Source organism: Haliotis rufescens, unplaced genomic scaffold (assembly GCF_023055435.1).
Source record: "Haliotis rufescens isolate VD_foot unplaced genomic scaffold, xgHalRufe1.0.p SCAF_6, whole genome shotgun sequence".
Taxonomy (NCBI): domain Eukaryota; kingdom Metazoa; phylum Mollusca; class Gastropoda; order Lepetellida; family Haliotidae; genus Haliotis; species Haliotis rufescens.
Window position 1 is genome coordinate 10,014,070 of NW_025964334.1, and position 22,704 is coordinate 10,036,773.

The following is a 22,704-nucleotide window of genomic DNA, read 5'->3' on the forward strand; positions in this document are numbered from 1 at the left end:
AGAGGCATTAGTGTCTTGCTTATTGACTTGCCTTTTGCATGTGTTTGTGATATATGCCCTGGATGGACAGGACGCGGTCGTCACCTTCAGTGACACATGAACACATGCTTATGATATGATCGGAACCAGCAGAGATATGTTACCCTGAAAAGGGTTTTATCCATGTGGAGGACTAATTGACTTGCCTTTGCATGTGTTTGTGATAGGTGCCCTGAATGGACAGGACGCGTTCGTCACCTTCAGTGACACATAAACACATGTTTATGATATGATCGGAACCAGCAGAGATATGTTACTCTGAAAAGTGTTGTATCTATGTGAAGGACTTGTCTGTTTAGTGGTGAATGACACTTCATCTATTCATTCCTTTGTTCATTCACTCACCACTAACCCGTTCGTTCACTTCACTCATTCAGGTGTGATTTACGCTTTTGCGCATTTATATTCACTGTTCGAAACCAGGATGTACACTTAACCTTGAAATTATTGGTGCATTACAATTTGTATAAGCTGGCAAGTGTTGTACTGTCGGGGACTGCAATCTCATCCGTTCTCGTACAACATGTTGTATACACATAAATAGACAATGCCTTTAAGAAAGTAACATATTTCATATTTGGAATACATTGTCTCAGTAAAGTACAAACTCAAGTTCTTTTTTCAGTGGATGTGTATTTTACAGATAAGACCCGTGAAGATCCGGGGTAAAATAGGTCTTCAGCAACCAATGCTTGCCGTAAACAGCGACTGTGCTTGTCGTTAGAGGCGACTGACGGGATCGGGTGGTCGGGCTCGCTGACTTGGTTGATGCATGCCATCGCATCCCAATTGCGTGGATCGATGCTCATGATATCAACCCCAGGATTGTCTGGTCCAGCCTAGATTATATACAAACAAACAAACAAAAACTTTACTGATAAAGTGTAATCCCAAATTACACTTCCCGTTGTTCGACTTCCAGTTTGGTGAAATCCCGGTGGCTTAGTGGGTCATGTCGCTGACCACTGTGTAGAGGCGATTAGGTGTCTCACTTTGAAAGTGTGGGTTCGAATCCCAGACCCTGTACTTTCCTGCGAAAGTGTTCGATTTGTATAAACACGTATATTGTGCTTGTTCCATATCAATAATTTTCATTGTTTACATTTCAGATATGAATAAACATCCCCAACGATGTCTCCAAAAGGAAATAATAAAATGAACTGAGATGAGCAAAGAAACGCCTATAAAAACTTTCAGTTGAATTTCTCGTCGTGGCGTTACCTCGCAAAGACAACAAGGACTGTTGTTGGAAATATTTCAACACGATAAGTCGTCCTCAAGGTTGTTTACTTGAATATATGCCGAAATTGTTATGGTAAACAATTACATCCTTTACCTACCGGGTCAAGTTGGACTGTGAAATAGTCCACGGAATTATAGCCACGATTGGTGCACGTTCTAATTTTCGGTGCCATCACTCGTCAGCTTGGTGGTTTGGGCATATACTTGGATAATACGATCGAAATAGTCTCAAGGGGTTGTTAATGTCGATGGTAAAAACACGAACAGACTGGCTTACGGAATGAGGGCAACGGAGACTTTGTTGTGAACAAACAAGTGTCATTCATAGGGACCAACCTGGGAGAACAATCGAGCTCTAGTGTGAAAAACCGGCGTTCGTGTACGCGCTTGCCATGACTCTTTTGTGAAAATTCTGCTTTCGTTGTAGCGAAACTGTTGTGTAACTGTTGTTCACTTATAACACGGAGATAGGAAGTGAATGTTCCCCGGACTTCGAGGAGGCAAGCATATCTCTCAGTTGCATTCATTTCCTCTTGTGTCTTACGTCCGTTTTATAAAGAGCTTCACACAAGAAGCGCTGCGCGGAGCACAGTTATCAGTGCATGAAGTGAGGGGCTCGTGTCATGGCCCGAGTGTGAGGTCGTGTGAGGTTGTGTGAGGTTGTGTGTTCAAGCCATGAGGCTGCCCCGCGGTGGGAATCTGTTCGGGAGGGGATCTTCCCCTGTCATTGTGACCCTCCTGGCGTGTGTTGTGACACTTCAGTTTCTACTGCTGACGCGACAACAACCTGGTAAGTACATCGTTTTGTTTTTATCTTGTAGTTAGGGAAATGTGAGGTGAGGTGAGGTGAGGTGAAATGGGGTTTAACGTCGCGTCTACGATTATTGCACTTATATAGCGACGTGCATGTACGTGTGTTTGTTTGTGTGGCTGCTTGTACTAGTCCGGACTGATGCCGATATATACTGCTAGCTCACTGAGATACCATGCCGCAGTTTAACATGAATATCCCACTCAGACACAGTATACCGACCAGTCCTTGTTTTAGCTCCTTAATGCCGAGCGCCAGACAGGGTAACAACAAGTACCATATTTTAACGTCTTTTGGTATGACGCGGCCGGGGATGGAACCCCGGACGATAGGGAAATGTACATGGCAGTTGTTTGATTACACCATGTACACATCAATGGCATTCAATTAAAGTATGACCTCTCTCGATAAGCGACAAACTTACTGTGTCAATACTAAACTGTTCACAAACTATAAGTCTTTATAATACTGAATATTTGGTTATTAGACCCGTGAAGATCCGGGTAAGAATAGGTCTTCAGCAACCCATGCTTGCCGTAAAAAGTGACACTGTGTGTGGTAAGAGGCGACTGACGGGATCGGGTGGTCAGGCTCGCTGACTTGATTGATGCATGTCATCGTATCCGCCATCTTCCCGAGTCAAGGGAGTTAACTGACTTTAAAAGTCCAGTTTCTACACTTGCCGAATAAGGCTGGAATTCCTGGGCTCACCCGTAGCGCCACCAGTGGTTATTACGAGTTATGTCCCTTCTAAGCCTCTCATATGGACCAATCAGATTCCACCTCTCGTATCACTTGCATTTGCTTCAAACCAAATGGCGGCGTCCAGTCAAAACGATCTGATCTATCAAGATCTATATTGTGATAAAACGAGTCTTACATAGCGAAGTGCATCAAATCACCTGAGCACCTTGATTAAAAACATGAAAAGACTTGGAAAATATCTGTTGACAACGAGTTGGCGGTGCACATGCTTTGCAAATCCTCCATAATACCTGCCTAGTTCGGCAAGGGTGGAAACTGGACTTTTATAGTCAGTTAACTCCCTTGCCTCGGGAAGATGCGTATCCATAATCCCAATTGTCTGGATCGATGCTTATGATGTCAATCACTTGATTGTCTAGTAGAGACTCAATTATTTACATACCGCCGTCATACAGCTGGAATATTGCTGAAGGCGGCGATAAACAATTAACAAACAAAACTTAGTTATTTGTACAGTGGAAAATCTCTCGTCACTTCAAAATAGACATGTGAAGAAGTGTAAATGTTAAGGTATTGGAAATACCAACATAATATTCGGCCATTCGTCTAATCACTGTTTTATCATAACAAATTCATTGACAAAGCCCATACTTGGTAACAGGAGGGAGCGACATACCCTAAAAGAGGAATGGTGCAACAACTCAATAAACAATGCGACCACCATTTGCGCATCTTCCCGAGGCAAGAGAGTTAACTGACTTTAAAAGTCCAGTTTCCACCCTTGCCGAATTAAGCTTGAATTACTGGGCTTGATCGTAGCGCCACCAGTTGCTATTACCAGTCATGTCCCTTCTAAGCCTCTACTATGGACCAATCAGATTCCACCTCTCGTATCACTTGTGTTTGCTTCACACAAAATGGTGGCGCCCGGTCAGTTAGATCTGATCGACAATCAAGATCTATATTCTGATAAAACGGATCTTACATCGCGAAATGCATCAAATCACGTGAGTACCTTGATTATAAACTTGAAAACATTTGGAAAATATCTGCTGACAACGAGATGGCGGTGAACATGCTTTGCAAATCCTGCAATCGACCGAAATCTGTACAACAGTGTACGAACCGGATTTCGATTTCGGTGCGCGATTTTGATTGGACTGTGCATAGATTCGTTAGTCCAGCCAAAATGTAACTCCATAATACTAGCCTAGATCGGCAAGGGTGGAAACTGGACTTTTATAGTCAGTTAACGCTCTTGCCTCGGGAAGATGCCATTTGCGTTGATACAGGCGAGACTAACACAAATAATATATATTTTTGATAGGAACAAGCAACTACATATAAATGTATGAAATGGAGCCCCAGTGAGATGGGAAATTTAGACCCTGAACCTGGGGGGAATCTAGACTTGCTTTATTTAGGGCTACAGCATCACAGTAAGGGTTGGGCGAGAGGGACTGTGAGACAGACTGCAGATGAGGCAGCGGCGGCGCCTTGAAGATACCAGATGCCGGGGGATGCTGTTCCAAATGTAAACCAAAGATTGGTCTTACTGAGCTAGCATCACCCGCTGGTTCTGATCCCGTCGTAGGCGTCGCACTTTCTCATCCCAGACATCAATAAGAGAAAAGTGTTGCAGCAATAGCAATGTTCTGCTGCCTTAAAAATCTGTTACAACACGAGCAACATGTGGGCGGGCATTATTGTGTTCTTCCATGAGTTGTAATGCCACCCCATATCGTTGCACTTCCACCACCAACGCCGTGGAGTAGCACAAGCGTCGCGAAAGCATTCTCCTGGACGCCTGTAGGTCCTTGCATGACCATCAGAGCTGTCCACGTGCAACCTGCACTCATCTGTTAACAGTATACTCTATATGTAAAACACATAATGAGAGTAATAATTTCAGTATAACCGTTTCCATGACGAATGTGGTATGCGTGATGTCTTCTTTCTTTCATAAAACAATCGTTTCTTGTGGCATTCAGTAATCAAGCTGTAACTTTGTGTCAAAGATCATTCTTTGAGGTACTGTCACGGAGCTGTGCTCCAATGATCAGGGGTGTCATTAAACTAGTCTAAAGTAATTAAAAAGGTAACCGGTTTTTTAAAGCGGGGAAGCGGTGCGGTCATAGGACCGCGCCTAGGCTAGTTTTACACCCGGTGACAGTACTCAACTTTGACCATTAATAACATTGTTGGGAAATAGAATATGTTGACTATAAGAGATTTTACATATTCCTTGATACTTTACATGGAAAGTTGTTACCATAACACTGCTGTGTGTGCGTGCGTGCGTGCGTGCGTGCGTGCGTGCGTGTGTGCATACCCGTGAAGATCCGGGGGAGATTAAGTCTTCAGCAACCCATTCTTGCCATAAAAGGCGACTTTCCTTGTCGTAAGAGGCGACTAACGGGATCGGGTGGTCAGGCTCGCTGACGTGTCTAGCCGGGAGAGCCACATTTCAGAAATGGCTATTGCCGGTAGAGCCACATTTTCAGCTGAGTGCATTTCACCTATTTTAGCGGGTAATTACTTAATCCGATTACCGATACCTTTATATGAGTGTCCCACATTTAAGTTACTAAGCGTGGTGTTCTTTAGCGATACCTTTAAATGAGTGTCCCACATTTAAATTATTAAGCGTGGTGTTCTTTAGAGATACCTTTAAATGAGTGTCCCACATTTAAATTATTAAGCGTGGTGTTCTTTAGAGATACCTTTAAATGAGTGTCCCACATTAGTTGGACTTTGAACGTGCAGCTCACAATGCCGTGACTGATGTATTTATTTCCTGGGACATTAGTTAGAGACATTAGTTAGAGGGTGTTTCTTTCACTTCACCCAATGTATCTGGAGGAGGGTGCAGAAAGAAGGTCTGATAATGGCCTATAAGGAAGATGAGGAGGTGAAGAAGCTGGTGAGAAGAGCTGCTGCCCTCCCTCTACTACCTCGTGACAAAGTGGATGATATGTGGCTTGATGCCATTGCTGACTCTCCTGCTGGCCCTAAAGTGACTGTCTTCATGGACTACGTGACAACCAGTTGGGTTCAAGGAGGGGCCTTCATGCCAGAGATTTTGAACCATTTCGAAAACCAAGGCCACCGTACCAACAATCACCTTGAAGTGTGGCACAACAAGATAAAGAAACTTGCCAAGAAGTGCCACCCGAACATCTAGGAGGTAGTGAAGCTATTTCAGCGAGAGCAGTCACTCAAAGAGGTTGCAGTCCTGAGACTCTCTCACCAGTGGTCAGAACCTTCACGAAGAAAGAAGTACAAGGCAATCGATGCACGTATTGCGTCCCTCAAGATCCAGCTCCTGAACCAACACCTGAGTGAGATGGAATATTCTGACCACGTGGGCGACCTCCTTCATCTGCAGTAATGACATTAAATCCATTATGATATTCATATGCTATTCATATTCATCAATGTAAAGTTTTGATGGATATGTTATCCTTGTTGAATAAAAAATGAGAAAACAAGACTTGTTTTGTTATATACGGTAACCTGTTAGAATCACAAAGCATGTTTTGACAGCATAACCGCGAGAGCCACATTATACAATCACGCAACCATAACCATTGCCGCGAGAGCCACATCAATTTGGGCTATCTATTTTCGAAATGTGGCTTTGCCGGCCTGTAACCTCGCTGACTTAGTTGATGTATGTCATTGAGCCCAATTGCGTAGATCGATGCTCATGATGTCCATCACTGGATTGTCTGGTCCAGACTCGATTATTTTTCGACCGCCGCCATACAGCTGGAATATTGCTGAGTGCGGCGTTAAACAACAAAAGAACTGTGTGAGCAGGTATGTGTGTGTGGCCAGTTGGTCAGTTTGCACAGTGTGTCAGACACAAGGACTGTATATAGAAGTTTTTAGTCAGTATATCTAAGCCATAGGCCCACACTGTAAGAATGTGCATAGAATGTTAACACATACAAGACATATTTAGGAATGTGTTTAAATCCTTAACGGTTTTCTACCAAAACTCGTTAAGTGTCTACCCACCTGAACTGAGCTATCTTCTCACAGCGGCGTGAGCCTAAATCCACCTCAGCACAATATTCCCATAATCTAAAGATGTTTAGAAATTAAGCATGTTTAAATAAAGAGCATAACATTGGACATTTTTGTAAGGGATTATGGTTGACGGGTGCGAAAGACTTACCTACTCTCATCGGTTTTGGCGTTCAAAACCCGAACCATGTTCATTAAGAACTGATGACCGAACTTCGTGGCCCTTACTTTCATCTGTGTAACGAAAACATCAACATATAAAAAAGTATATACGAGTATTTATTTATTTAGATATATCATTTGCAGAAGTTATGTCAATCAGGTTCGAGATGTCGTCCCACTCCCCGAGGATGCAGTTGTTTATGGGCTGGTGGTTGCAGGTATACAATCGGCTAGAAAAAGGCAGGAGACGTTTATTGTACTGAACATGCTCACATTGAAAATGAACTATGTGAGCTGTTGGTCACATACAGACGCACGAGAGAGCAAACCATGCTTGTCGACTTTTTATGTTCATAAGAAAAATAGCGTAAAGGAATGTAAAAAGTACAGATCTGAATCACAGCCCTTGTAGCCTTAAGATATTTGAAAAAAACATGTGCATAATTATTTAAGTAATAATAATGTACTTACTAACTTACAATCTGGGTTCACGCAGTGTGACTCCATCTCAAATCAGGTGGCATATTCATATGTCATACCGGCTAAACCTGCATACTTACAAGTATGTCCCTATAACATAATTGGTGTGAATACCGAATTTGGCTGATTAAAGTTTTGTAATGATGAAGATATATCATGGAAAGTAATATATTCATTAAACTCGTAATTGTAGATTACATCTAGTGTTTAATTTATATGATGTAACGGTCACGTTATTTTGTTTCAAATTTCACAAACTAGCCACAGAAACTGCCTTTGCTAGTGTGGCATGCTGCTGAAGAACTAAGCGAAAATAACTTTATTACCGGATAATTACTTTATAACCTAGCTTTTTCCTGCCGTCTCCATAAATATTATTTAAGAAGAATGTGATAGATGCAACTATAGAGTCAGTGAAGAGTGAGTGAGTGAGTGAGTGAGTGAGTAAGGTTTTACGTCGCTTTTAGCAATATTCCAGCAATATCACGGTGGGGGCCACCAGAAATGGGCTTCACACATTGTACCCATGTCGGGAATCGAACCCGGGTCTTCGGCGTGACGAGCGAACGCTTTAACCACTAGGCTACCCGACCGCCCCGAGTCAGTGAAGAATATACGCGTTATGTTCATATAAGTACAACGTAGGTAAAGAAACACAGGGAGACAAAGTGACAAACATACTCTCAGTTACTTAGGCACGGAGCATGGACTATTCTTGGGGAGGGGGCTTTATCGGAAAAACTATTGTACCCTCAAATTCTTGAAAAAAGTCTGTTTGCAGAGTATGTCTATGAACAAGATGACTCTGCTATATTCATGTCTGTTCAGAGAATCAAAGTGTTGCTGCATCATTCAGAGACAAGCGAGAGACAGTACTTGCTGTAACGCCTCTGCTGCAGTTGCAATATAAAAAGACGAACTTAGGCTGAACATACTTCCATTGTGGTTAACTAGAAATGAAGGCCGAATTTTTTTATGAAGGTTATAGTACAAGCAAAAGATTATCGAGGAATACATTATGCTCCCCATGTCAATTAAATATCCCTCGCTTATGTACAGAGCATCCTTGGTTGTGGACGTCTTCCCGAGGCAAGGGAGTTAACTGACTTTAAAAGTCCAGTTTCCACACTTGCCGAACTAGGCTGGAATTCCTGGGCTCGACCGTAGTTCCACCAGGAAATTGGCCTTTTCGTGCCGTTGCCGAGTGGGGCGTTAAACCACAAACAAACAAATAAACTGACGCATACAACGGAATCTGTCTAAACCGGACTTCTGTGGGCTCGAAGTTTTGTCAGGTGTATGTATGAAACATCTCCATCCCTATCTAAAATTGAGCTTTATACGTTTTCGTACACCGATATCGACTAATATGTCAATCAATCCCAAACTGTTGTCCATGGGCGTGAGCACAGCACACATATTTGAAAAAAAATACATCAAATCTAAAAAATATGGGCGGATGTTTGACTATACACTTGTGCTTTGTTATGTAGTTTATGACTCATTCTAAATGACGCGCTTGACAAATTCAGTGCATCTAGTTTGCAACAGGTGGTCTGAAATCGTCAATCGTGCAGTCGACAAGTCGTCCATAAAATCTAGCGTCAGACTTGATCTCTATTGTCTCGTTATTGATTTAACACACAGAATACATGCATTCATTTCCGTGATCAGGGAGTATATCTTGACCTGCTCAAGGCCGTGCTTGCATCTCAGGTCTGCAGCAAATGTCAGTAAACTTTTCCAAAATAGTGAGTGAGTATGGTTTTACGCCGCTTTTAGCAATATTCCAGCAATATCACCGCGGGGGACACCAGAAATGGGCTTCACACATTGTACCCATGTCGGGAATCGAACCCGGGTCTTCGGCGTGACGAGCGAACGCTTTAACCACGAGGCTACCCGACCACCTCCATTTCCAAATTAGAATAATAAACATTTCAACTCATAGTCAACTCCAGTCCTCACCACCTCACAGCCTAGTGGCGATGACTATAATACTATGTCTGTGTAGAGTTGACGTGTAATTCACTGCGAAGAGAACAAGTAAAGATGATGTTAGCTTAATTTTACCTGATCACCTTGAATGCTGTGTTAAAGTTCCTTTACTTCTTCAGAAATGAAGAATTTTAGAAAATTCCAATTTTGGACAAACTTATAATTGTTGGCCTATGTGCCCGTCAAGAACACTCAGTTTGGAATCACAGATAACACCTGGATGATTTCATCCGGAATCATCACAAGTTGGTAGTGATTATTAGACACATGCTTATGAAAAGGTCAGCCAACGTACAACGGACTCGGCTTTCAGTAGAGATTTTTTATGAGTATGGAAATGGTTTTGTCGATTTTATTATTTCCAAATGTAATACTAAAACACCCTGTGGAGAGTTGCGTCCCTTGTGTGTGGCAGAAACCTATGATCCCGGGTTCGCATCACGGTTCGCGTTATGTGTGTCAGCATGCCCATGGTCTTGGGTTACACCAAGTGGTAAACGTTTAATACCTGTATCACTTCACGCTTTCCTCCAACACTTTGCCGACGTGTAGTGTTATAACTGGAATAGTGTTAGGAATACCGGTTGAATACGCACGCACGCACGCACGTACGCACGCACGCACTCACACACTCACGCACGCACTCACTCATCTAGTTTGTTTGTTTGTCCCAGACTCGGGTAGTTACAGGTTGAACAAAATATTACAGATGGTAATAATACCCATATTAACTGTAGCCATATATTGCCGATGTTAATAATACCCATATTAACTGTAGCCATATATTGCCGATGTTAATAACACCCATATTAACTGTAGCCATATATTGCCGATGTTAATAATACTCATGGCAAATGGGGCCATATATTGCCGATGCTAATAATACTCATGGTAAATGGAGCCATATATTGCCGATGCTAATAATACTCATGGCAAATGAAGCCATATATTGCCGATGGTAATAATACTCATGGTAAATGAAGCCATATATTGCCGATGATAATAATACTCATGGCAAATGAAGCCATATATTGCCGATGGTAATAATACTCATGGCAAATGAAGCCATATATTGCCGATGTTAATAATACTCATGGCAAATGGATCCATATATTGCCGATGGTAATAATACTGACAAATGTAGCCACATATTGCCGATGGTAATAATACGGACAAATGTAGCTACATATTGCCGATGGTAATAATACGGACAAATGTAGCAACATATTGCCGATGGTAATAATACTGACAAATGTAGCTACATATTGCCGATGGTAATAATACTGACGAGTGTAGCTACATATTACCGATGGTAATAATACAGACAAATGTAGCCATATATTGCCGATGGTAATAATACTCATGACAAATGTTGCCATATATTGCCGATGGTAATAATACTGACAAATGTGCCACATATTGCCGATGGTAATAATACTGACAAATGTGCCACATATTGCCGATGGTAATAATACTGAAAAGTGTAGCTACATATTGCCGATGGTAATAATACAGACAAATGTAGTCATATATTGCCGATGGTAATAATACTCTTAATAACTGTAGCCTTATATTGCCGATGGTAATAATACTCATGACAAATGTAGCTACATATTGCCGGTGGTAATAATACTGACAAGTGTAGCTACATATTGTCGATGATATTAATACTCATGACAAATGTAGTCATATATTGCCGGTGGTAATAATACTGACAAATGTAGCCACATATTGCCGATGGTAATAATACTCTTAATAACTGTAGCCTTATATTGCCGATGGTAATAATACTCATAACAAATGTTGCCATATATTGCCGGTGGTAATAATACTGATAAATGTAGCTACATATTGCCGGTGGTAATAATACTGATAAATGTAGCTACATATTGCCGGTGGTAATTATACTGATAAATGTAGCTACATATTGCCGATGGTAATAATACTGATACATGTAGCTACATATTGCCGATGGTAATAATACTGATAAATGTAGCTACATATTGTCGATGATATTAATACTCATGACAAATGTAGCTACATATTGCCGGTGGTAATAATACTGATAAATGTTGCTACATATTGCCGGTGGTAATAATACAGACAAATGTAGCCATATATTGCCGATGGTAATAATACTCATGACAAATGTAGCCATATATTGCCGATGGTAATAATACTGACAAATGTGCCACATATTGCCGATGGTAATAATACTGAAAAGTGTAGCTACATATTGCCGATGGTAATAATACAGACAAATGTAGTCATATATTGCCGATGGTAATAATACTCTTAATAACTGTAGCCTTATATTGCCGATGGTAATAATACTCATGACAAATGTAGCTACATATTGCCGGTGGTAATAATACTGACAAGTGTAGCTACATATTGTCGATGATATTAATACTCATGACAAATGTAGTCATATATTGCCGGTGGTAATAATACTGACAAATGTAGCCACATATTGCCGATGGTAATAATACTCTTAATAACTGTAGCCTTATATTGCCGATGATAATAATACTCATGACAAATGTTGCCATATATTGCCGATGGTAATAATACTCATGACAAATGTAGCTACATATTGCCGGTGGTAATAATACTGACAAGTGTAGCTACATATTGTCGATGATATTAATACTCATGACAAATGTAGCTACATATTGCCGGTGGTAATAATACTGACAAATGTAGCTACATATTGCCGATGGTAATAATACTGATAAATGTAGCTACATATTGCCGGTGGTAATAATACTGATAAATGTAGCTACATATTGCCGGTGGTAATTATACTGATAAATGTAGCTACATATTGCGGATGGTAATAATACTGATAAATGTAGCTACATATTGCCGGTGGTAATAATACTGATAAATGTAGCTACATATTGTCGATGATATTAATACTCATGACAAATATAGCTACATATTGCCGGTGGTAATAATACTGATAAATGTAGCTACATATTGTCGATGATATTAATACTCATGACAAATGTAGCTACATATTGCCGGTGGTAATAATACTGATAAATGTAACTACATATTGCCGATGGTAATAATACTTATAAATGTAGCTACATATTGCCGGTGGTAATAATACTGATAAATGTAGCCATATATTGCCGATGTTAATAATACTCTTAATAACTGTAGCCTTATTTAGCCGATGGTAATAATACTCATGACAAATGTAGCCACAAATTGCGATGGTAATAATACGGACAAATGGATCCATATATTGCCGATGTTAATAATACTGACAAATGTAGCTACATATTGCCGATGTTGATAATACTTACAAATGTAGCCACATATTGCCGATGGTAATAATACTGACAAGTGTAGCTACATATTACCGATGGTAATAAAACAGACAAATGTAGCCATATATTGCCGATGTTAATAATACTGACAAATGTAGCAACATATTGCCGATGTTAATAATACTGACAAATGTAGCCATATATTGCCGATGTTAATAATACTGACAAGTGTAGCTACATATTACCGATGGTAATAATACTGACAAATGTAGCAACATATTACCGATGGTAATAATAGAGACAAATGTAGCCATATAGTGCCGATGGTAATAATACTCTTAATAACTGTAGCCTTATATTGCCGATGGTAATAATACTCATAACAAATGTTGCAATATATTGCCGATGGTAATAATACTGACAAATGTGCCACATATTGCCGATGGTAATAATACTGACAAATGTGCCACATATTGCCGGTGGTAATAATACTGACAAGTGTAGCTACATATTTCCGATGGTAATAATACAGACAAATGTAGCCATATATTGCCGATGTTAATAATACTCTTAATAACTGTAGCCTTATTTAGCCGATGGTAATAATACTCATGACAAATGTTGCCATATATTGCCGATGGTAATAATACTGACAAATGTGCCACATATTGCCGATGGTAATAATACTGACAAATGTGCCACATATTGCCGATGGTAATAATACTGACAAATGTGCCACATATTCCCGATGGTAATAATACTGAGAAGTGTAGCTACATATTGCCGATGGTAATAATACAGACAAATGTAGCCATATATTGCTGATGGTAATAATACTCTTAATAACTGTAGCCTTATATTGCCGATGGTAATAATACTCATAACAAATGTTGCCATATATTGCCGGTGGTAATAATACTGATAAATGTAGCTACATATTGCCGGTGGTAATAATACTGATAAATGTAGCTACATATTGCCGGTGGTAATTATACTGATAAATGTAGCTACATATTGCCGATGGTAATAATACTGATACATGTAGCTACATATTGCCGATGGTAATAATACTGATAAATGTAGCTACATATTGTCGATGATATTAATACTCATGACAAATGTAGCTACATATTGCCGGTGGTAATAATACTGATAAATGTTGCTACATATTGCCGGTGGTAATAATACAGACAAATGTAGCCATATATTGCCGATGGTAAAAATACTGACAAATGTAGCCATATATTGCCGATGGTTATAATACTCTTAATAACTGTAGCCTTATATTGCCGATGGTAATAATACTCATGACAAATGTTGCCATATATTGCCGGTGGTAATAACACTGACAAATGTAGCTACATATTGTCGATGATATTAATACTCATGACAAATGTAGCTACATATTGCCGGTGGTAATAATACTGATAAATGTAGCTACATATTGCCGATGGTAATAATACTGATAAATGTAGCTACATATTGCCGGTGGTAATAATACTGATAAATGTAGCTACATATTGCCGGTGGTAATTATACTGATAAATGTAGCTACATATTGCCGATGGTAATAATACTGATAAATGTAGCTACATATTGCCGGTGGTAATAATACTGATAAATGTAGCTACATATTGTCGATGATATTAATACTCATGACAAATGTAGCTACATATTGCCGATGTTGATAATACTGACAAATGTAGCCACATATTGCCGATGGTAATAATACTGACAAGTGTAGCTACATATTACCGATGGTAATAAAACAGACAAATGTAGCCATATATTGCCGATGTTAATAATACTGACAAATGTAGAAACATATTGCCGATGTTAATAATACTGACAAATGTGCCACATATTCCCGATGGTAATAATACTGAGAAGTGTAGCTACATATTGCCGATGGTAATAATACAGACAAATGTAGCCATATATTGCTGATGGTAATAATACTCTTAATAACTGTAGCCTTATATTGCCGATGGTAATAATACTCATAACAAATGTTGCCATATATTGCCGGTGGTAATAATACTGATAAATGTAGCTACATATTGCCGGTGGTAAAAATACTGATAAATGTAGCTACATATTGCCGGTGGTAATTATACTGATAAATGTAGCTACATATTGCCGATGGTAATAATACTGATACATGTAGCTACATATTGCCGATGGTAATAATACTGATAAATGTAGCTACATATTGTCGATGATATTAATACTCATGACAAATGTAGCTACATATTGCCGGTGGTAATAATACTGATAAATGTTGCTACATATTGCCGGTGGTAATAATACAGACAAATGTAGCCATATATTGCCGATGGTAAAAATACTGACAAATGTAGCCATATATTGCCGATGGTTATAATACTCTTAATAACTGTAGCCTTATATTGCCGATGGTAATAATACTCATGACAAATGTTGCCATATATTGCCGGTGGTAATAACACTGACAAATGTAGCTACATATTGTCGATGATATTAATACTCATGACAAATGTAGCTACATATTGCCGGTGGTAATAATACTGATAAATGTAGCTACATATTGCCGATGGTAATAATACTGATAAATGTAGCTACATATTGCCGGTGGTAATAATACTGATAAATGTAGCTACATATTGCCGGTGGTAATTATACTGATAAATGTAGCTACATATTGCCGATGGTAATAATACTGATAAATGTAGCTACATATTGCCGGTGGTAATAATACTGATAAATGTAGCTACATATTGTCGATGATATTAATACTCATGACAAATGTAGCTACATATTGCCGGTGGTAATAATACTGATAAATGTAGCTACATATTGCCGATGGTAATGATACTGATAAATGTAGCTACATATTGCCGATGGTAATAATACTGATAAATGTAGCTACATATTGACAGGAAGTCCGACGTAGGAGATAATAAGTCATACGTAGGAGATACTAAGTCCTACGTAGGAGATAATACGTCCTACGTAGGAGACAAAAAATAATCACCGTGACCCTACTACGCTTCCGTATTAAAGGATGATAAGATTGTAAATGTTTTAAATTCAGTCTGACTGTTTCAGTTAAGGATCTGAGGTTGGAACGGGTGCACAGCCAGAGAGACATCATGGAAGTACGCGAGGAACGGATGGAGCCAGTGAAGGTAGTACTGATGACAATAGCATATGTTCCACAATCACAGTGGCACACTCAGCAATATTCAAGCTATATGACGGCAGTCTGTAAATAATCGAGTGTGGACCAGACAATCCAGTGATTAATATCATGAGCATCGATCCACGCCATTTGGAACGATGACATGCATCAACCAAGCCAGCGAGCCTGACAACACGAACCCGTTAGTCGCCTCTCTCTAGCCCGGATTTCACGGGTCTCCACAATCACAGAGCGTGCCTTTGCCCCCAAAATGGGAATTTGGATCACTGGGATCCACATTCTCAGAACAGCCCAGTGTTCCACAACCCCATTATTTGGGGCAGAGGAAGAGTTAAAATCACAATGACATGGCTAAATAGATCATGGTGCCCGAAGAGCACACTAAGAACAATATTTTTTAACAAAAATACCTTTTGACAATGATTCTTATATGACATAAACAAACTTGGCAAGAGCTTGGTAAATGATGAACGTATGAATGCACGGTATAATTCATGAAAAATACCTGGGCTTCATGAACCGAAAAGGGTATTATTAATATCATTGGGAAGGAAGGAGGCAAACGCGTAATTCGCACACCCGAAACCTATGATTGTGGGTTCGAATCCCGGTTCGCCCCGATTATGTTTCTAGGTTTGTCAGCACCATACCCGTGCTCGTGGGTTTCACCGAAGTGGTAAACGTCTGAGACCTGCATCACTTCGGGCTTTCCTCCCACATTAAGCTGACACGCCGTGATATAACTGGAATACTGTTAAAAGCAGCGTTAAACCCAACTCACTCACTCACTCACTGGAAATTTAAAAATGGCAAGAAATAAACATTTTTCGTAAATCATTAAAAATATACCTTGGATACTTAACAGCTGATCTACCATTTAGTCAAACCCCTTTGGATATTCCTTGGTTGTTAGAGAGCTGTAAAAGCCGAGTGATCGAAATAAAAAAAGTAATAGAAAATTCCCATTATATCTTATAAACGAACTCCTCACTTGACGAATTCGTCATACCCGGAGCTAAGAGCTTGAGTCCTTCGAGTTACTGTTGTTTGTTTGTTTGCTTGTTTAACTTCGCACTCACCTATACTCTAGCTGGATGACAGCGGTCTGTTAATTATCTAGCATGCACCAGACAATCCATTGATTAACATCACGAGGATCAATTTACGCAATTAGGATACACTGACATGCATCGACCAAGTCAGAAAACGTGACAACTCGATCCCATAAGTCGTCTCGACAACAAGCATGGGTTGGTGAAGACCAATCCTAACCCCGATCTTCACGAGTTTTCCTTGCTAAGGTATCTATAATATATAGAGGTTATCACGCGAGTGTGTTTGGGGATGGTAAATATCCTGCATTAGGAATAAACATTGTAGTTAGCGAGCCTACAGTGAAAGTAGTCCCTACTTGACCTTTGATATTTGCATCTCTATCCGCATATGACCCCAACGGATATCGTTTTTATCCGTTGGCTTTATCCTGCCGAGAAACCTACCCATTATATGATAAAAACATGTACTTGGAATCGATAAAAACAAATTCAGTATTAATTACGTTTTAGCGACTTTGTGTATTTATCGTGGAGCGTACTCGGCCCCTGGCACAAAAGACCAATACAACTTTGACATAATATTATATGATCCACATGGTATTCTTCTGTGTGTGTGGCGGTCGGGTAGCCTGGTGGTTAAAGCGTTCGCTCGTCACGCCGAAGACCCGGGTTCGATTCCCGACATGGGTACAATGTGTGAAGCCCATTTCTGGTGTCCCCTGCCGTGATATTGCTGGAATATTGCTAAAAGTGGCGTAAAACCAACTCACTAACACTCACTCTTCTGTGTGTTAAGTACCCTGTGTTAAAAGCATCATGCACAAGCGGTGTATGCCGACCTGACAGATATTGATTGACAGGTGTCGGAAAGTAATATACACGATAATGGCATCTCTTTGTTGAGATTTGTGAAATCAATAGCACTACGTGATGTTGTGTATTGATCAAATCAGATTGAACAGCCAACCGTTACCTTTTCAATGTTTGCAAAAATATTTGCTGGTCTTGAAATCAAGGCAATGATAGCATAACTCCCTCATTTCTAACCTCTTACGATTACTTATTTTATCTGTATTGTTAATTTGACAGTGAAAGAGCGAATGTTTGAATTTATTGAACTGATTGCTAACGAGTTCAATACAATTTGTACTGTCAAAGACGAATTGAACGAGGTCATGTCAGATAGTGAGTGAGTATGGCTTTACGCCGCTTTTAGTAATATTCCAACAATATCACGATGGGGGACACCAGAAATGGGCTTCACACACTGTATCCATATGGGGAATCGAACCCGGGTCTTCGGCGTGACGAGCGAAAGCTTTAACCACTAGGCTACTCGCAATCGACGCCCCATATGACAGATAAAACACTTAGAGGAAGCAATCGATATATACCCAAAGACTGGAATATCTATGATAACACGTGACCGGTATACACATAAAGAGCTTCTTCTGCACCCGACACCAGTGTTTGTGTGTTTGAGCAGAAATCCCTTGACCCTAAAATTGCCAGATATTGTTAGCCTCGTTCTGGGATCAAACGGCTCTTGGAAACAGCGTTCATTGAATACTTTCAATTTATCTATCAATTTCTTTGAAAGTCCATAACATATTGTCATACATCTAGTAAGGGAAACTGGTGGTCGGTGTTCTGTAAACCAAGCCAACAAAAAAATCAGGACAGAGTTCTGTCCCTTCGCTTGGGCATTTTAATAACGATTGATTCGATCCAAGGTGTTTATCTGAGATTTTCCCTTGACATGCGCAGTGAGAAAAACCCGTTTTGTGCAAAGTTGGGACTCTCTTACTTTCTTGACTTCTGAGATATTTTAAGCAATGCATTCAATGCGTGGGGCACGGGTGGCCCAGTCGTCTAAGGCGCCGCGATTCGCTATGCAGAGTTGCGTCCCTTGGGTACGCCAGAAACCTATGATTGTTCGCCCCGATTATGTTTCTAGGTTTGTCAGCACCATACCCGTGCTCGTGGGTTTCACCGAAGTGGTAAACGTCTGAGATCTGCATCACTTCGGGCTTTCCTCCCGATTTAAGCTGACACGCCGCGATATAACTGGAATACTGTTAAAAGCGGCGTTAAACCCAACTCACTCACTCACTCAATGCAGTCAATGCAGTAATGCGAAAGTGATCACCAAAGCACTCTTTATTGGTCCTGGAATCAGCAACGTACACAAATCTATAACTTTAGTTATAGCTGTTATGACAGGAAATGGGTAATAACTGACATCTGCATATTTTGGGGCCGAAAATAAGTCTTTGAGCAGGTCTAGATAGATCAATGCTGGCGTAAAATGTGTTTACAAGCAATGGTATGCACCAATTTCTTCTTCCAGGAATGTTCCTGTGGGACTTCTATTGTGCCGGGAACGACGCCGGATCCAAATCCTCTCTTGTTTCCTGTACCGAAACGCGACAAAGGTGAGCATTTCCACTTTTAATGAGTGAGTGAGTGAATGGACAAACGTCAACCCGAGATTATCCTTTGTTCAAACAACGATGTCATGGCTAATATAATCATCGGTCCACCCACCGGGTACGATGACACACGCAATACAGCCAGGTTATGAAAAGCTGACCTTCTCTGGTCCGGGGTAGGATAGTTCTTCAGCAACCCAAGAGGCGACTAACGACATATGCGAGCAGCATGTACGTGGCTTATCAGCCGACCCGTGAACATCGGTCAGAATAGGTCGCCAGCAACCCAAGCTTGTCGTAAGAGTCGACTAACGGGATCAGGTGGTCAGGCTCGCTAATTTGGTTAGTGCATGTCATCGTATCCCAATTGGTAGATCAATGCTCATGATGTCAATCACTGGATTGTCTGGTCCAGACTCAATTATTTACAGACCGTCGCCATATAGCTGGAATATTTTGCTGATTGCAGTGTTAGACAACATGCAAACAAACAAACCACAAACAAACAAATGGTTTCCTGGCTGACTTGTACGGCTTACGTCTTGGAGAGAACTAGGTCCCGTGTACGCAGACTCGTTTTAACCGACGGGACCCGTGAAGATCCGGGGTAGAATAGGTCTTCAGCAACCCATGCTTGCCGTAAAAGGCGACTATGCTTGTCGTAAGAGGCGACTAACGGGATCGGGTGGTGAGGCTCAATGACTTGGTTGATGCATGTCATCGTATCCCAATTGCGTGGATATATGCTCATGATATTGATCACTGGATTGTGTGGTCCAGACTCGATGATTTACAGACCGCCGTCATATAGCTTGAATATTGCTGAGTGCGGCGTTAAACAACCAACCAACCTAACCGACGGCTGTGAGCGCTGTTCATGTAGCGAACTAGCCCTTTAAAGGCCCTCCTGGTGTGTTTGTCATACTGTTAACTTATATTTTAAACAACATTAAGTGAAAAGAACCAATCATTGATTTTCTAACCACACCCTACACCCATCCGAGAAATCAAATTGTCGGTCTCTTAATCGAAATGTGTCTCGAACTACAGACAGTGTGCTTACTCATATCGCGGTTTCACTGTATAGCAAGAGTTCATAGGTTTATTTTTCTTATTTCAAATGTGGTTCACTGCCGCATCATACCAAAATACGTCAAATATGGCATTTGTTACCCTGTCTGGCGCTAGGCATTAAGGGGATAAAACAAGGACTGGTCGGATCGGAGTCTGTATGATGCGTTTAAGTTGGGTGTCCATGTTAAAACTCCAGCATGTTATCTCAGTGGGCGTGGCACTATAAAACTGGCATTAGTCGAGATAAAACAAGTAGCTCCTCCCACATCCCGACCCCACCACACATGGACGTCGCTATATTAGTGCAATAGTCTTGAATGCGTTTTTAGACCACATTTTATCTCAAACGTGTATAATTTCTCCTAATTCCATTCTACTCTCTCTTTCAGCGTTTTTAACAATAGGAATCCCAACGATCAAACGCAAGGGAGCGTCCTATTATGCTCATACGATAAAGTCATTGGTGTCTAACATGTCTCCAGCGGAACGGAAAGAAGTCCTGATTGTGGTGTTTTTGGCCGATACGGACCCTACAGTTAAAGCAGAGCTAGCGGGGGACATCAGGCGTAACTTCAGTGATGCTATTGACGCAGGAATGCTTCACGTGATCCACACTCCAAGTAGCTATTATCCAAACTTGACTATAACGAAATTCACATACGGTCAGGAAAAACACTACATACAATGGCGAGCGAAACAAAATTTTGATTATGCTTTCATGTTTGAATACAGTTTAGATATTTCAAAGTATTATATGCAAATTGAAGACGACGTCATAACGGTTGACGGATACATCGGCGCCATTAAACAGTACATCGCAGAACAGCCGGATTCGACATGGACGTGTTTGGAATTTTCAGAACTTGGATTTATAGGGAAGTTGTACAAGAATTCGGACTTGCAGAAGCTAGCTTCCTTGTTGAAATTATTTTATGAGGAACAGCCTGTGGATTATACGTACTTGTATTTCAATATGCTGAACACGCAAATGGTACAACGCTTACGTAAACCGACGTTGTTTCAACACCAAGGAATTCACTCGTCCTACCCTGGCAAAATCCAGCCCCTGAAAGACAGGTTTTTTGATCAGATGACAAAACTATACAAGGGAGATAACCCACCAGCGGAAGTTTTTACATCAATGAAATCATTTTTGACGTTCCTTCCGAGACTAGCTTATGAGAAAACGGAGGGTTATTTTTGGACACATGGTTCACCAAGTGACGGTGACAGTTTCACCATCGTTTTCCAGGAACCGCATCGGCTGCGAAGAGTTATCATAGATACTGGGTCAGTAGGTCACCCAGAGGACAGACTGCTCAGCGGTCACTTAGAGGCCAGTTTGACCTTACTGAAAACCGAGGTCAATATACAATGTATGAACGATATCATGATCGGTGAATTCAAAGATGGACGAATTGACGTTGGTTCCCTTGAGGAAAGTATCAAGTTCAAGGCCATGTGTTTAAGGGTCAAGATTACAAAGCACCAAGAGCCTTGGTTGATTGTACGAGAGATTGCAGTGTTTACTGCGGCGTGAAAGATGAGATTTGTCTGAATGATGTTTGTGATGAAGATGGTATATATTTACATGACTGTGTGTATGTTTGTGGGGGGAAACTAAACTTGGATACATTGATGAGTGCATGATGTGAATGTACCATCACATTAATGTGCAATAACACTTCCTGCTCGAAAACAGCACCACAACCAGGAGCAAGCATAATATCTTTATCGCCAAGCATACAGGGTATATCTTACAACACATACGCGCCCTTTTAACTTCGTTGGAAGCATGGTTGGCCCAGTTATCTGAGGCGCTCCCGCGGGCGTGTGTGAGTTGGGGTTTACGCCGCGTTTGGCAATATCTGTCGTACAGACCCTGAAACAAATATATCCAATACAGCCCATGCAAGTGTATAATATTTGGCAAGTCTAGATTACTGCAGTATTAGTCTGTGATACAGACCCTGAAACAAATATATCCAATACAGCCCATGCAAGTCTATAATATTTGCAAGTCTAGATTACTGCAGTATTAGTCTGTGATACAGACCCTGAAACAAATATATCCAATACAGCCCATGCAAGTCTATAATATTTGCAAGTCTAGATTAATGCAGTAGCAGTATATGAAAATGAAGAAAGTCTCTTGCCTCCTTTTTATTATATTTTATAACTATATATTTCAAAAACTGCAAAAATATGTTTT

General features: G+C 40.5%; 1 protein-coding gene across 4 annotated transcripts in view; it reads left to right on the forward strand.

Moving 5' to 3' along the window:
• Nucleotides 1-22,490, forward strand: part of LOC125374752 (alpha-1,6-mannosyl-glycoprotein 4-beta-N-acetylglucosaminyltransferase-like) — a 49,426-nt gene extending 26,936 nt beyond the window's left edge. For all 4 annotated transcript variants that reach the window (XM_048386159.1, XM_048386160.1, XM_048386158.1 and 1 more), the window contains exons 2-5: nt 1,149-2,071; nt 15,838-15,917; nt 19,337-19,421; nt 20,882-22,490. In XM_048386159.1, coding sequence (XP_048242116.1) covers nt 1,957-2,071; nt 15,838-15,917; nt 19,337-19,421; nt 20,882-22,032 — 1,431 coding nt within the window. In that variant the 5' untranslated portion in view covers nt 1,149-1,956 and the 3' untranslated portion in view covers nt 22,033-22,490. The remainder of the gene's footprint in view (nt 1-1,148; nt 2,072-15,837; nt 15,918-19,336; nt 19,422-20,881) is intronic.
• The last annotated feature ends 214 nt before the right edge of the window (nt 22,491-22,704 follow it).